This window comes from Pelophylax lessonae, assembly GCF_965119305.1.
Source record: "Pelophylax lessonae genome assembly, chromosome: 4".
Taxonomy (NCBI): Eukaryota; Metazoa; Chordata; class Amphibia; order Anura; family Ranidae; genus Pelophylax; species Pelophylax lessonae.
The window spans coordinates 133,339,577-133,354,318 of record NC_138771.1 but is presented as its reverse complement, the minus strand read 5'-3'; the positions used below and the strand labels follow the sequence as shown (position 1 = coordinate 133,354,318).

The window sequence follows — 14,742 nt, the reverse complement described above, 5'->3', positions numbered from 1 at the left end:
TAATCACTTTCACACAAGTTATATGATACCGCTGTACTGTACTGGTAACAGTATTTAACCACTTGCCGACTGCCGTCAGTAGATTTACTGCGGCAGTCAGCCCCTCACAGGCAAAGTGACGTATATTTACGTCACTAGCCTGTGAGGCTCTGGGGAGCGAGCGCGCGCCGCCGTCGGCGCGCTCCCGCTCGGTCACGGACCCCCCCCGCGCGTGTGACCGGCGGACCCGATGTCCGCCGCTTACTCTGCGATCGTCGGGGGAGAGGGAGAAAGGCAGGCAGCTTGTGTAAACATACGGTTCTACTATGTAGGATCGTTGATCAGTGTAACTACAGCTCAAGCCACAGCCAATCACAGTTAGAATCACGCCCCTAGGGACACACACACAGCCCCTCCCTCTCAAATAAAGTTAACCCCTTCACTGCCAGTGCATTTTTACAGTAACCGTGCATATATATAGCACTGATTACTGTAGAAATGTCACTGGTAACCCCAAAAGTGTCAAAAATGTCAGTCAAGGGTCCGATCTGTCCGCCCCAATGTCGCAGTACCGCAAAAAAAATCGCAGATCGCCGCCATTACGCGTAAAAAAAAAAAACAACAAAAATGACAAAAATCTTTCCCTTTGTTAGTAAACGCAATAACTTTTGCGCAAACCAATCAAAATACGCTTTTTGCGATTTTGTTTTACCAAACATATGTAGCATAAAACAAATTGGCCGAAAATGTTAAAAAATTTTGATTTTTACTTTTTTTTGGGGGGAATTTCATATAAAAAAATGTGAAAAATATTGTTATTTTTGCAAAATTGACGCTCTTTTTTTGTTTATAGCGCGTGATCAAAAAATCGCACAGTTGATCAAATACCCCCAAAAGAAAGCTCTGTTTGTGGGAAAAAAAGGACATCAAATTCGTTTAGGTACAGCGTCGCACGACCGCGCAATTGTCCGTTAAAGTCACGCAGTGCCGAATCGCAAAATACCCCCTGGTCTTTTAGCAGCCAAATCCTCCGGGGCTTAAGTGGTTAAAAAAAATAAATAAAAGAAAACAATTATGACTTTTGTTTTCTTTTTTTTTTACATTTTCTTCACCTTCCAAAAAATTGTGACAAAAATTACAACTTCAAAAAACTCGCCATGCCTCTTACTAAATACCTTGGACTGTCTACTTTCCAAAAAGGGGTCATTTGGGAGATATGTGTACTGTCCTTGTGTTTTCGTTCCTCAAGAAATGAAATAGGTCATCAGTAGATCAGGATTCATCGATTTTCAGATATATACTATAGTTTGTGGGCTCTATGAATTTCCTACAGGCTAAATTTGGGTTATTTTCACCAAAAAATGTAGCAGAATACATTTTGGGCTAAATTTATGAGGAAAGATTAATTATTTGCCAAATTTTCTAACAGAGAAGAATAAAAACTTTGTGATGAATAAATGCCACCAAAAGAAAGCACTATTTGTGTGAAAACATTATAAAAATTTTATATGGGTACAGTGTTGCATTACTGAGCAATAGTAATTCAAAGTGTGACAGGGCTAAAATCTGAAAATTGGCCTGGGCAGGAAGGGGGTAAAAGTTCCCTGGTATTGAAGTACTTAACAAAGGGGGGAGGGGTACAGGTGCATATTTAAAGAGCTGCAAATCTGACACTCAGCAAACACTCTGCAGAAGAATGTTCTGGAGATGTGTTTTAAATGGGAGTGACTGATTCTCCACCAGAGTATGGTGAAAGTCACATTCACTCCTTTCTAAACAGACCCTTTTGGAGTTGATTTACTAAAGGCGACATTAAATGCAAAACTTTGCAAGGGAATTTGCTTCAGAGCTTAGTGATTAAAGTAATGCTCTGCTTACTTACTGCTTACCCAGGTTCAAGCAAAAATGCTGACTTTCTTATTTTCCTTGCATGTGATTATTGTATATTTTTTTGCAAAGGGAAACTTCACTACATTCGCAGAGCTCCAGGGCAAATTCCTGTGCAAAGTGCAACTTCCTTTGCAAAGTAAACAGACTATTTCCTTTTTAGCAAATCAACCTGTTTTCCTTCAAATAAATTGTCGCTTTTGTGAAATGCTACTGGAGTTCATTGCAATGTTTTTCTTTAATGGCAGTTATAACTAAATTAATTTAATGGGTAGGTATGGTGCACTGCTAGAAGACAGTATTCATGTGGAGCACATCCCCAGTTTAACATAACCTACAAAGTCGTGTTAAATTTTTCTACCCATATGTCTTAATATACATCTTTAATTTTTTTTTTTTTTTGTTAAACAACAATGCCTTGAAGACATACTGAGCAGTAAATGTCTGAACAAGCATTACAATCTTACCTCCCGTAGAGGCTCACTCAACTCCCCAAGGATACTCTCCTCATCAAACATCTTTCCTTGATAGCGATGCTCATAATAATCATGGATCCTCTGACGCATATCAGCTGGTAACTTATGAAATGACATGTACTGTTCCACCTGTTTGTACTGAACACAGAAGAAAAACAAAATGTTTATGAGATTTAGGATTCAATAGTCCCCTCTAACACCAAAACTCTGAATTTATCAATGAGCTTTAAAAGCATGTAAAGACACAACCACAGCATGCAGCCTAGATTCCAATTAGCCGTTCATATTTATTTTAGGTAGCTGCTGATGAAAGCTAGAACAGAATGCCAGGTTTACAAATGTGTTAAAGTGAAGCTTTGATATTCTTAGACAGTTTGAATGATTTAATCCATTCAGTGCCATTAAAAGGGGAAAGTTTATTGGCTTTATTTAACAGGACTAAGCTATAATGTCCAACTATCGGTATTAATAATATACAGCAACCAATCAAGGATCAGATGTGTAACCATTTAAAGATGAGCAATCTAGTGCTAAAAAAATAATAATTTAAAATTTCTGATTGGTTAATAACCAATCAACATTCCATCTTAAACAGAACCTAGCTACATTTCTTAATATGCTGTGGGGATTCCTCAGGTTGTATTCTACATAGTTACATAGTTGATAAGGTTAAAGACATCAGTCCATCCAGTTCTACCTGTGTGGGTGTGTGCTTATGTCCATACCATTTCCCATATATTTTGCATATCCCTGTATATTGTGCTCGCTGAGATGCCAAACTAAGGCCCCTTTCACACAGGCGGACCGTTCAGATCCGCCTGTCCGTTTTTTTGGCGGATCTGAACGGTCCCCCCATGCATCCCTATGGGGCATCGGATGTCATAAGATCCGTCAAATCTGGACGGATGGAAACCCTATTTTCCATCCGTCCAGCGGACCGAGTCGGATGAGAACGGACCGACGGTCCGTTCCCATCCAATTCCCCCATAGAGATGTATGGGGAACTGACAGCTGTGTCTCCACACACAGCGCAGAGAACAGCTGTCATCCTCCTACTCAGCGGGGGATCGGCGGATCGATCCCCCGCTGAGATAAAAGGAGTCTGTCCGACGGACAGATAGTGTGAAAGAGCTCTAAGAGTTTTTTAAATTACTGACACTCCCCGCTGACACCACCAACTGGGGAAAGGAGTTCCACATCCTTACCATTCCAACAGTAAAGAGTCCCCCTGACAGTTTAAGTTCAAAGTGCTTCTTTTCCAACTTTATTGAGTGGCCACGTGTTTTCTTAAATGACCTGAGACTGAATAGTTTTCTAACTACACTAGTATTACAGTTTAGATATTTGTAAATTGCAATCATATCCCCCCTTTAAGCATCTCTTCTCCAGTGGGAACAAGTTTAATGTTTGAAGTCATTCCTGATAACGAAGGTCCTTTAGTCCCCTGATCAGCTTAATTGCCCATCTCTGGACTCTCTCCAATTCCAGCACATCTTTCCAAAGGACTGGAGAACAGAACTGGACAGCATACTCAAGATGTGGCTGAACCAGAGTTTTGTTAAGTGGTAGAATTATAATCTTATCTCTTGAGTAAATACCCTTTTTAAAGCATATCAGTAGTCTGCTGTCTTTGCTTGCTGCAGCTTGGCATTGCATGCTATTGCTAAGCCTATGATCTACTAGGACCCCCTGATCCTTTTCCATCTTAGATTCCCCTAGAGGTTCTCCCCCTGGCGTATAACTTTAATTCCTAATAATTTTTTTTTATTCTTAGATGATATAAAAAACACACAAAAAAAAAAAAAAAAAACAGGAAGCGAATTAGCCTTTTTAATACTCAAGACATGGAATTTAAAAAGTACATATAGTACATCTCATTACTAGATTTTCCAAGAAACCTAAAACCCCTAAATTCCTGGCATCTACCAACATATTCTGTGTGAAGCAACAAATAATGCTGATTTGCCAGCCCTGAAGAACAAACACATTTTTAAATCTGAACTCCAGGAACACAGTTAATAAACAGTTCAAATACTTACTGAATATATTGGCAGTTTTACTGTCCAAAAGATTAGTGTTTCTGTCAAGCAGTCCTGAGATTTACACAGCTCTGCTACACATCACAATCATGTCTGGCAGAACAGAAGGCCTAATTCTGCTCTGCTGCAATTATGTAGCACTTTCACGTCTTGTCTCTTCTACAACCAATGACTGAACAGTGTAAAGAAAAGCAGCACAATGATAAGCTCATCTCTCTGTCACTGTGCTCTCTGTCCCCTCTTATCAGTATGTTCCTTGTTAGCACATGAGCACTGCAGTACAACTGAGTGGCTCCTTGTGCTGTATCTACAGTTTCCAGTCTGAGCTCTGATGTACATGGATTGCAAGAGGCTGACACCAGGTCAAATTCAGGTATTTACATTACTTGCATTCAAAAAATACATTTATTATGTATTATTTAAATACATTTATTTGCTTAGTCCGCCTTAATAAAAGTATTTAGAGCCTGTTCTTACCTGTCTATTTTACTGCAAGAAAAATGTAGAAATCCTATTTATTCATATGTGGCCTTGCTTTTAAAATATAGGAGAAGCTTGCAGCTAGTACTTGATTTTCAACAGTGGCCTGATGTATCCAGCCCATATACTCACTTGTGATCTGTTATATCTAAGGGTACTGCTAAGTTCCGAATACCCCTATATTTGAAATGATAAACAACACTTTTGGTTTGGGTTTTTATCAACTGATTATACTCTAATTATATGGGCTTTGCTATATTATTTTGCACTTATTCCTATCAATCATTTGTGATTAAGTCTCTCATTTATTTGTCTTAATTTGATATCTTGCCAATTGTCTCTGTAATACATTCCTTCTGAGTATGCTACGTTGTCTTATACATTCCTTTGACTAAATATCTGTAGCATACAGTGGGGAAAAAATAGTTTGATCCCCTGCAGATTGTGTAAGTTTGCCCATTTTCAAAGAAATGAAGGGTCTATAGTTTTTTTCTTTTTTTTATCATAGGTGTATTTGGAATGATAAAAACAGAATACCAACCAAAATTCCAGAAAAAACACATGATACAAATGTTATAAATTGAGTTGCAGTTCAGGGAGTAAAATAAGTCTTTGATCCCCAAGCAAAACATGACTTAGTACTTGGTGGAGAAACCCTTGTTGGCAAGCAGAGATAAGATTTTTCTTGTAGTTGGTTACCAGGTTTGCACACATCTCAGGAGGGATGTTGGTCCATTCTTCTTTACAGATCCTTTACTAAATCCTTGAGTTTTTTTGACTGTCACTTGGCAACTCAAAGTTTCAGCTCCCTCTATAAATTGTCTATAGGATTAAGGTCTGGACACTGGCTAGGCCACTCCATGACCTTAATGTGCTCTTCTTGAGCCTCTCCTTTGTTGCCTTGGCAGTATGTTTTGGGTCATTGTCATGTTGGAAGACCCAACCATGACCAATCTTCAGTGTTCTGGCTGAGGGAAGAAGGTTTTCATCCAAGATTTTGCAATACATGGCCCCGCCCATTGGCCCCTCAATGCGGCAAAGTCAGCCTGTACCTTTATCAGAGAAACAGCCCCAAAGCATAATGTAGCATAATGTTTCCACCTCTGTGCTTGACTGTGGGTGATGGTGTTTTTAGGGGCATAGTCAGCATTTTTTTTCTTACAAACACGGCAAGTTGAGCTAATGCCAAAGAGCTAAATTTTGGTCTCATCTGACCACAGGACTTTCTCCCAATCCTTCTCTGATGCATTGAGATGTTCATTGGCAAACTTCAGACGGGCTTGTACATATGCCTTCTTGAGGAGGGGGACCTTGAGGGTGCTGCAGGATTTCAATCCATGGCGGCATATTGCGTTACCAATGGTATGTTTGGTGATTCCCGTGTAATTCTGGGCTCAGCCCTCACTTTTCTCATGACCATCCATTCCCTATGAGGAAAAATTTTGCCTGGAGCTCCAGACCAAGGGCGATTGATGGTTATTTTGTTTTTCTTCCGTTTGTGAATAATCGCTCCAACAGTTGTCTCTTTCTCACAAAGCTTCTTGCTGATGGTCTTGTGGCCCATTCCAGCTTTGTGCAGGTCTACAATCTTGTTCCTGACGTCCTTTGACAGCTCTTTGGTTTTTCCCATGATTGTGAGGTTTGAATGGAAGAAAGAAATTCTGTGGGCAGGTGTCTTTTATATACATAACGGGTTGTCATTAGGAGCACCGTCTTAAATTAACAGGAATAATCTGTGTACCACATGAGCACATACTGTAGCCAGTCTGTGGGAGCTAGAATTATTGTTGGTTGGTAGGGGGTCAAATACTTATTTTACTCACTGAACTGCAACTCAATTTATAACATTTGTATCATGCGTTTCTTTGGGGGATTTTTGGTTGATATTCTGTCTCTATAATTTAAAATACACCTATAATAAAAACTATAGACTCTTTATTTCTTTGTAAATGGGCAAACTTACAAAATCTGCAGGGGATCAAATAAATATTTCCCCACTGTAGGTGCATGAATTTGTCAGCATTGATGTTGTCACTTTATGGCCCCTTTAAAAACTCTTTAAGATTAAACAATATGTAGGATATGCAGCATTATTGTACATCTATGCACATTAAGCATACCCAATAAAAATTATTATAATTATTGATAAATATGTCTTACACTTTTGTTCATTTTTAATGCATCTACATCAATGCATCAATTATACCCAATAAAATTATTATAATTATTGATAAATATGTCTTACACTTTTGTTCATTTTTAATGCATCTGCATCAATGCATCAATTATACCCAATAAAATTATTATAATTATTGATAAATATGTCTTACACTTTTGCATCAATGCAGAATCAGTGATTCTCCCTCACTTTGTAGGTTGAATGAACCAAACAAAAAGGCACAAGTAAAATGTACAAAACCGTGCATAAAAATTTGTTTTTATACCATATAGGTGTAAGTGTAAAAGGGCCTTTGAGGCCATGAGATACTTTCCCCCTCCTCAGAGGGGGTTGCTCATTGCTCTAACCCTAAAATAGCTTTCCTATTTTAAAGCCAAGCTAAGGTGCATGCCCAAACTGAAGTTCTTTGGAGAATGCAGCCTTAGATGGGTCACACATTAGGGAAGTCTGTCATAACCACAGCACAAACAGGAGATACTATTAAAGAGCAGATACCTGACCAACCTAACGGCAGCCTACCCACAATTCAGAACTTTATTCAGCTGGATAGACCAATTAGGTGCACTGCTACAAGCATAAAATACTACATCTCATATTTCTTTATTTAACCCAAAATAAAATGAGATTAAATGTAAATGAGCCATTTTAAAAATGTTGCATTACACTGGATAATAAAAACCAACCCGTCTCCTCTTACAGGGTTCCTGTCTACCGGCATGCCCATAACTCATCCAATAGTCAAAAACATCATAAGAGAAATACTAGATACACTGCAGATACCCTGTTTCCCTGAAAATAAGCCCTACCCCGAAAATAAGACCTAGCATGATTTTCAGAGATGGCTGCAATATAAGCCCTACCCTGAAAATAAGCCCTATTAAAAACCTTGATCTCAGCCCCTCCGTCTGCAGTATTCCGAGAGGGAAAGTAGAGCTCCAGAGGGTCACATGAGTGCCCAGCAGTGCTGTAAATAAGGTATTTTCCACAATAAAATTACAAAAGGAGACACACTGCACATTACAAAATCTTTTTACAAAATCGATTACATAATTTTACAATGACTTTATCCAAGGTTTATTTTTGGGATTACAGAATGTCATAATTGCTGACTTCTGAGCTGAGAGGGGGAGAGAACTTTTTTTTAACATTTTATTTTTTTATTACAGGTTTTTTAGAACATAGAGAGGGCTAAATGACACAGCACAAGCACTGTGCTGTCTATCATGCTTTAAAGGATCAGAATATTTATTTATTTTAGGGTTACAATCACTTTAAGATCGTCATTGTACATACCGTAAATAAATAAGACATCCCCTGAAAATAAGCCCTAGTATGATTTTTGTTGCCAAAATTAATATAAGACCCTGTCTTATTTTCGGGGAAACACGGTAAAGACAGTGGTATTTTGGGTAATACTGCCTGGAAAATGTTTAAGGCAACATTTATTAAATAGCAATTAAAATTAATCCACAGAATACCAATTCACCCTAATTAACGTATTTTCATTTTAATATATTATTTTTACAACATAATGTCTATCATGCCTTCAAATGTCCAAAAAGCAATTCAATAATAAATCACATCTATTTGAATGGATGCTAATGTAATTACTTATTGCAACACCTACAAAACTTTGCACTAGTCACAAAAACCTTAATCCTAATTACCATAATAATCCAAGACTATATACTTTGACATCTGGCAATCTTTCAATGTGGTCAAATAGTAAATATAATGATATTTTTATCACTTTCTGGAAATAAACCCAGGAATATCACTGTTTTAAAGAAAAGTTAGATCCCATCAGTCTTCTTTTGATAATTTGTTCCAAAACCTTTTGGTTTAGGTCTGCAGAAGTGGAGTAGCATTTAGGACAAAGACCCCCATCCCTATTATATATTTTGTGATAACTAAGGATACAAGCTCCTGTTACTTTTTACAAAAAAGACATTTAAATGGTCACTTCAGCCAAAGCTGAAAAACTCAAAAAAATTGTAATTAGATGTCAACTGGTTGAATAACTCATTGTCCTATTTTTATCTCTGGGAGATTAAATGAGATCTCTGCATTCAGTCACCTTTACAAGTAATATCTTACTGGGTGAAATTTCATCATTGTGTTGTTCCTTGCTGCAAACCAAAGCTTCCAAAAATGTGGGAGTGCACTACTCCTAGCTTAAAATAGCACTTGGTAAGCCTCTCTTTGTAAGGGAAGCCTATACAGGAGAAGTTTGACACTGGCACTTATTATGAATTTATGATTTATTACAGGTACTTAGAGTGGAGAAAAAATATTTGATCCCCTGCAGATTTTGTAAATTTGCCCACTTACAAAGAAAAAAGGGTCTATATTTTTTATCATAGGTGTATTTTAAATGATAAAGACAGAATATTAACCGAAAATCCAGAAAAAAACGCGATACAAATGTTTTAAATTGAGTTGCAGTTCAGTAAGTAAAATAAGTATTTGATCCCCAAGCAAAACAGGACTTAGACAGACAAGGACTCACTGCTCAAGGTGGTGTAATTGCCTGATGACTCACACAGGTGCATGCCCCGGCTCGCCTCCGTGAAAACTTGATAAAAGAAAAGGAATTGGCAGCACTCCAGGTTGAGTCAAAATCCAGATTTATTGACTGGACATCCAAATATGACAATCGTGACAAGGTAGACGCGTTTCACACACTGACTGTGTGCTTAATCATTACCAATAGTAATGATTACAGTAATGATTAAGCACACAGTCAGTGTGTGAAACGCGTCTACCTTGTCACGATTGTCATATTTGGATGTCCAGTCAATAAATCTGGATTTTGACTCAACCTGGAGTGCTGCCAATTCCTTTTCTTTTATCAAAACAGGACTTAGTACTTGGTGGAGAAACCCTTGTTGGCAAGCACAGAGGTAAGAGGTTTCTTGTAGTTGCAGACAAGGTTTGTACACATTTCAGGAAAGATTTTGGTCCACTCTTCTTTACAGATCTTCTCTAAACCCTTAAGGTTTCTTGGCTGTCTCTTGGCAACTCGAAGTTTCAACTCCCTCTATACATTTTCAATAGGATTAAGGTCTGGAGACTGACTATGCCACTCTATGACCTTACTGTGCTTCTTTTTGAGCCACTCCTTTGTGGCCTTGGCAGTATGTTTTAGGTCATTGTCCTGCTGGAAGACCCACCCACTACCCACTTTGAGTGTACTGGCTGAGAGAAAAAGGTTCTCATTCAAGATTTTAGAATACATGGCCCCGTCCAGTGGCCTCTCAATGAGGCAAAGTCAGCCTATACCTTTAGCAGAGAAACCGCTCCAAAGCATTTTTTTTTAACCTCTGTGCTTGACTGTAGCGATAGTGTTCTTAGGGTCATAATCAGCATTTTTCTTCCTCCAAACACGGCGACATGAGTTAATGTCAAAGAACTCAATTTTGGTCTCCTCTGACCACAGCAATTTCTCCCAATCCTTCTCTGAATCATTTAGATGCTCATTGGCATGACTGTACATGATTTTGATTGTATCTATTTCCAAAAATATTCACATGTCCGAGATGAGAATATGGCAAAAACTCTCATATGTGATCGGTTGAAGTTTGTCTCTTTTTTATACACATACACATGAAGAGAAAAGGTTTTTTCCAAGATGAATGTTGGCTTTCAGTGATACGGGTGTCAAACATAAAAGAGAAAAAAAGGAGGGGGGGGGGTGAGTCTTTTCAGTGTTCAGCTAGTCTTTCAACACAAAGGATGCGCTCTATTGTGACATTCATGCTTTAGGGAGTGACTTTGTCATTTTCCTATTTTTATAGTTTTTTATGTTTAGAGCGCCTCTTTATCTTTTCTAATTGTATCCACATATATGCATTTATTCGTCAGCTATGTATTGTGTGATTTATGGAAGAATTCTTTCTTCTTTTTTCTATTAATGATTTTACATACCTTTTTTGTATATTTGTCTGTTCATACATATTGAACATTGTGGATTTGTACACACACATGCAGATTGTAGGAAGAATTTGTAATTTTATATATCGGAACAACGATTGAGAACACATATTGCATGTGTGTGGGTGTTGCTAGCACTCAGATGATTGAGTCTCCCTTTGTTAGAGCCAGGTGTTTGTGTCCCGGCAATTACACTTTTGATTGGAGAAGGTGATACTACCTGGCTCATAAAGAGGAGGCACTTGTCTGTGTGCAATCAGCAATGAATAAGCACAAGGTGTGAAACGCGTCTGCTGTTCAGTCTGTCATTTGGTCTTGTCTGATGTTGTACCCATGATTTGAAGAAATAAACTCAAGTTTCCAAGTTCCTGGGTCTGGAAGTGCCACTTTCTTCTTCATTTACATGACTGTACATGTGCCTTCTTGAGGAGGGGGACTCAACGTGCTTAGAGAAAGAAAAATGCTGACTATGTGACTATGACACTAAGAACACCATCACTATAGTCAAGCACAGAGGTGGAAACATTATGCTTTGGGGCTATTTCTCTGCTAAAGGTACAGACTGACTTTGGCGCATTGAGGGGCCAATGGATGGGGCCATGTATTGTAAAATCTTGGATGAGAGCCTTCTTCCGTCAGCCAGAACACTGAAGAAAGGTCATGGATGGGTCTTCCAGCATGACAATGATCCAAAACATACAGCCAAGGTAACAGAGGAGTGGCTCAAGAAGAAGCACATTAAGGTCATGGAGTGGCCTAGCCAGTTTCCAGACCTTAATCCTATAGAAAATGTATGGAGGGAGCCAAAACGTCGAGTTGCCAAGTGACAGCCAAGAAACCTTAAGGGTTTAGAGAAGATCTGTAAAGAAGAGTGGACCAAAAGCCCTCCTGAGATGTGTGCAAATCTGGTCACCAACTACAAGAAACGCCTTACCTCTGTGCTTGCCAACAAGGGTTACTCCACCAAGTACTAAGTCATGTTTTGCTTCAAGATCAAATACTTATTTTACTCCCTGAACTGCAACTTAATTTATAACATTTGTATCATGTGTTTTTTCTGGATTTTTGGTTGATGTTCTGTCTCTATCATTTAAAATACACCTATGATAAAAATTATAGACCCTTCTTTTCTTTGTAAGTGGGCAAACTTACAAAATCTGCAGGGGATCTAATAATTATTTTTCCCACTGTATATAGTGCAAACAATTTACACAACACATCTATATTGTATGTTCACATCAGTTCCTGCCCTCAAGAAGCTGACCAATCTAAGGCCCCTAACCCCTAATTGTCAAACCAATCTGTTAACATTCTACGAGGAGGTGAGCTGTGAGCTAGATAGGGAGAGACCTGTGGATGTGGTGTATCTGGATTTTGCTAAGGCATTCGACAGTTCCCCACAAACGCTAAATTTACAAACTATGGTTCTGCAGGAATCGACCACAAGGTTTGTTTTTGGATAGAAAACTGGTTAAAGAGGTGTGCCCAAAGGGTGTTAATAAATAACGCGTACTCAGACTGGTCTGGAGTGGTAAGTGGGGTCCCCCAAGGCTCAGTCCTGGGACCAATTTTGTTCAATTTATTCATAAATAGCATTGAGGACAGGATCATTAGCACAATTTCAGTTTTTGCACATGACACAAAAAAAGGCAGGGCAATCACTTCACATCATGATATAGAAATCTTACAGAATGACCTGAACAAAATAACAGAGTGGGCAACTACATGGCAAATGAGGTTTAATGTGGAGAAGTGTAAGGTATTGCACTTGGGGACTAAAAACATAAATGCAAAATACGATTTAGGGGGGGGAACCTCTGGGAAAACCAAGCATGGAGAAAGATCTGGGAGTCTTAGTAGAAGATAGACTATAGCATGTAATGTCAAGCTGCAGCTTCCAAAGCCGGCAGTATATTAGCATGCATAAGGAAGGGGATATATTCCAGAGATAAAACTATAATCCTACCACTTTATAAAACCAGGGTCTGACCACAGTACTCTGTCCAAATCTGTTTGCCAATCCTCAGAAAGGATGTGTTGAAACTGGAGAGAGTCCAGAGAAAGGCAACTAAACTAACTAGGGGATTGGAAGACCTTAATTATGAGGAGCGTTTACAAGCGCTTGATTTATTCTCCCTGGAGAAGAGACACCTGAGAGGGGACCTGATAGTAATTTACAAATACCTCAATGGTGATTTCAGCATAGAAAAAAAACTATTCACTCGCAAAGAATGTAAGAGGACACGAGGCCATACAATGCGATGAGAGGAGACGCGATTTAACCTCAGGCTACGCAAGGGTTTTTTTTTACAGTAAGGGCAATAAGATTGAGGAACTCTCTTCCACAAACGGTGGTAACTGTGGGGAGTATGGCTACTTTTAAAAGACTCATAGACGTACATCTCAAAGATCAAAACATTCAGGGGTATGGGAAATGAATACCTCCACACACACCTACACAGGTTGAACTGGATTGACTATTGTCTTTTTTCAACCTCAACTACTATGTAACTATGTAACTGTCATTCATACATACACATACTAGGACCAATTTAGATAGGAACCAATTAACCTACCAGGATGTCTTTAGAGTGTGGGAGGAAACCGGAAGAACATACAAACTCTGTGCAGGTAGTGCCATTGTTAGGATTTGAACTGACGACCAGGGCTGGGACATAAGGTGGGCAGAAGGGGTGGCTGCCCTTGCCACAGTGCATATTGTAGGGATGGGGGCACCGCAAGTTCCTTCTACTTTAAGGGCTGACAGATGTAGTGATAGTGGCATCACTACTTCTGTCAGCCCAGGACTGGAAGTGGCAAGGAGAGAGCCAGGAGGAGGTGCAGGCTCTCTCTATCTCTCCTCCTAAAAAGCTTGCACATAATGAAGGGGGGGGGCACAAAATTCTGCATTTGTACCCTGCAGGGCACTAAATGATCTTGTCCCAGAACTGCTGGCGACCCTAGTGATGCTAGGTGGAAGTGCTAACCATTTAGCCACTGTGCTGTAAATTAACTCTGATTTTTATTGCTTACTTTTTTCAGGTCAGTGTTCCAAAGCCTGAGACAGTCAGGCCCCTACAATATTTGGAACACAGTCAGCAATAGAAACCACTGTTTTTCTCTCAGCACCTATTTAATTAATGCTGCCCACCAGAGGACGTGGCCATTCTAGTGATTCCTGTTGGAAGCAGACACTGGAGGGTCACCAGGTGAAAGTCCATTGGTCAACAAAGTGATTGCTGTTTGTAGCAGTCACTGGAGAGAGCATGCTAATAAAACCTGCTGAGCAGAGGTGCCTACTTCTGTTGGCTCCGCTGGGAATTTTAAAAAGGATACATTCTTCTTTGTACACTGGCCCACTTAGGAAGCTGAATGGGGGCCAACTTGTTATAGTGATAGGTAATGCAAGTCAATCAGAAACATCATGTGTGTGAGTTCTTGGTTGAATTTGTGTAGATACAGTCAGTACCACTAACATTTTGTACAGGAATGTTGGTGTGTGGTATATGTGTTTCTTTTCTTAGCCCAGGTATTTGCTCCTTTGATGGTGGATCCATACAGACACTGGTACAAGGCAAAGACCCACTGGATATAAATATCTATATTAGAAGTACAGTACTATAGAGTTAAAAATAAAAACATGATAAAAGATCAACTACCTTAAGCAGTATCTCACTTCTAAGCAATAATGCCTTTCTATGCCTGGAGCTGTAATTCAGCAACATTGATAGAGTGAATTTGAAATCCCACAGACTCCTGCTTTGCAGAG

At 39.2% G+C, this 14,742-nt stretch overlaps 1 protein-coding gene across 1 annotated transcript in view; it reads right to left on the bottom strand.

Annotated features, from left to right (window-relative positions):
* The window catches only part of HCN4 (hyperpolarization activated cyclic nucleotide gated potassium channel 4), a 229,693-nt gene that overhangs the window by 39,443 nt on the left and 175,508 nt on the right, over positions 1-14,742 (bottom strand). The window contains exon 5 of the mRNA XM_082254941.1: positions 2,334-2,480. Coding sequence (XP_082111067.1) covers positions 2,334-2,480 — 147 coding nt within the window. The remainder of the gene's footprint in view (positions 1-2,333; positions 2,481-14,742) is intronic.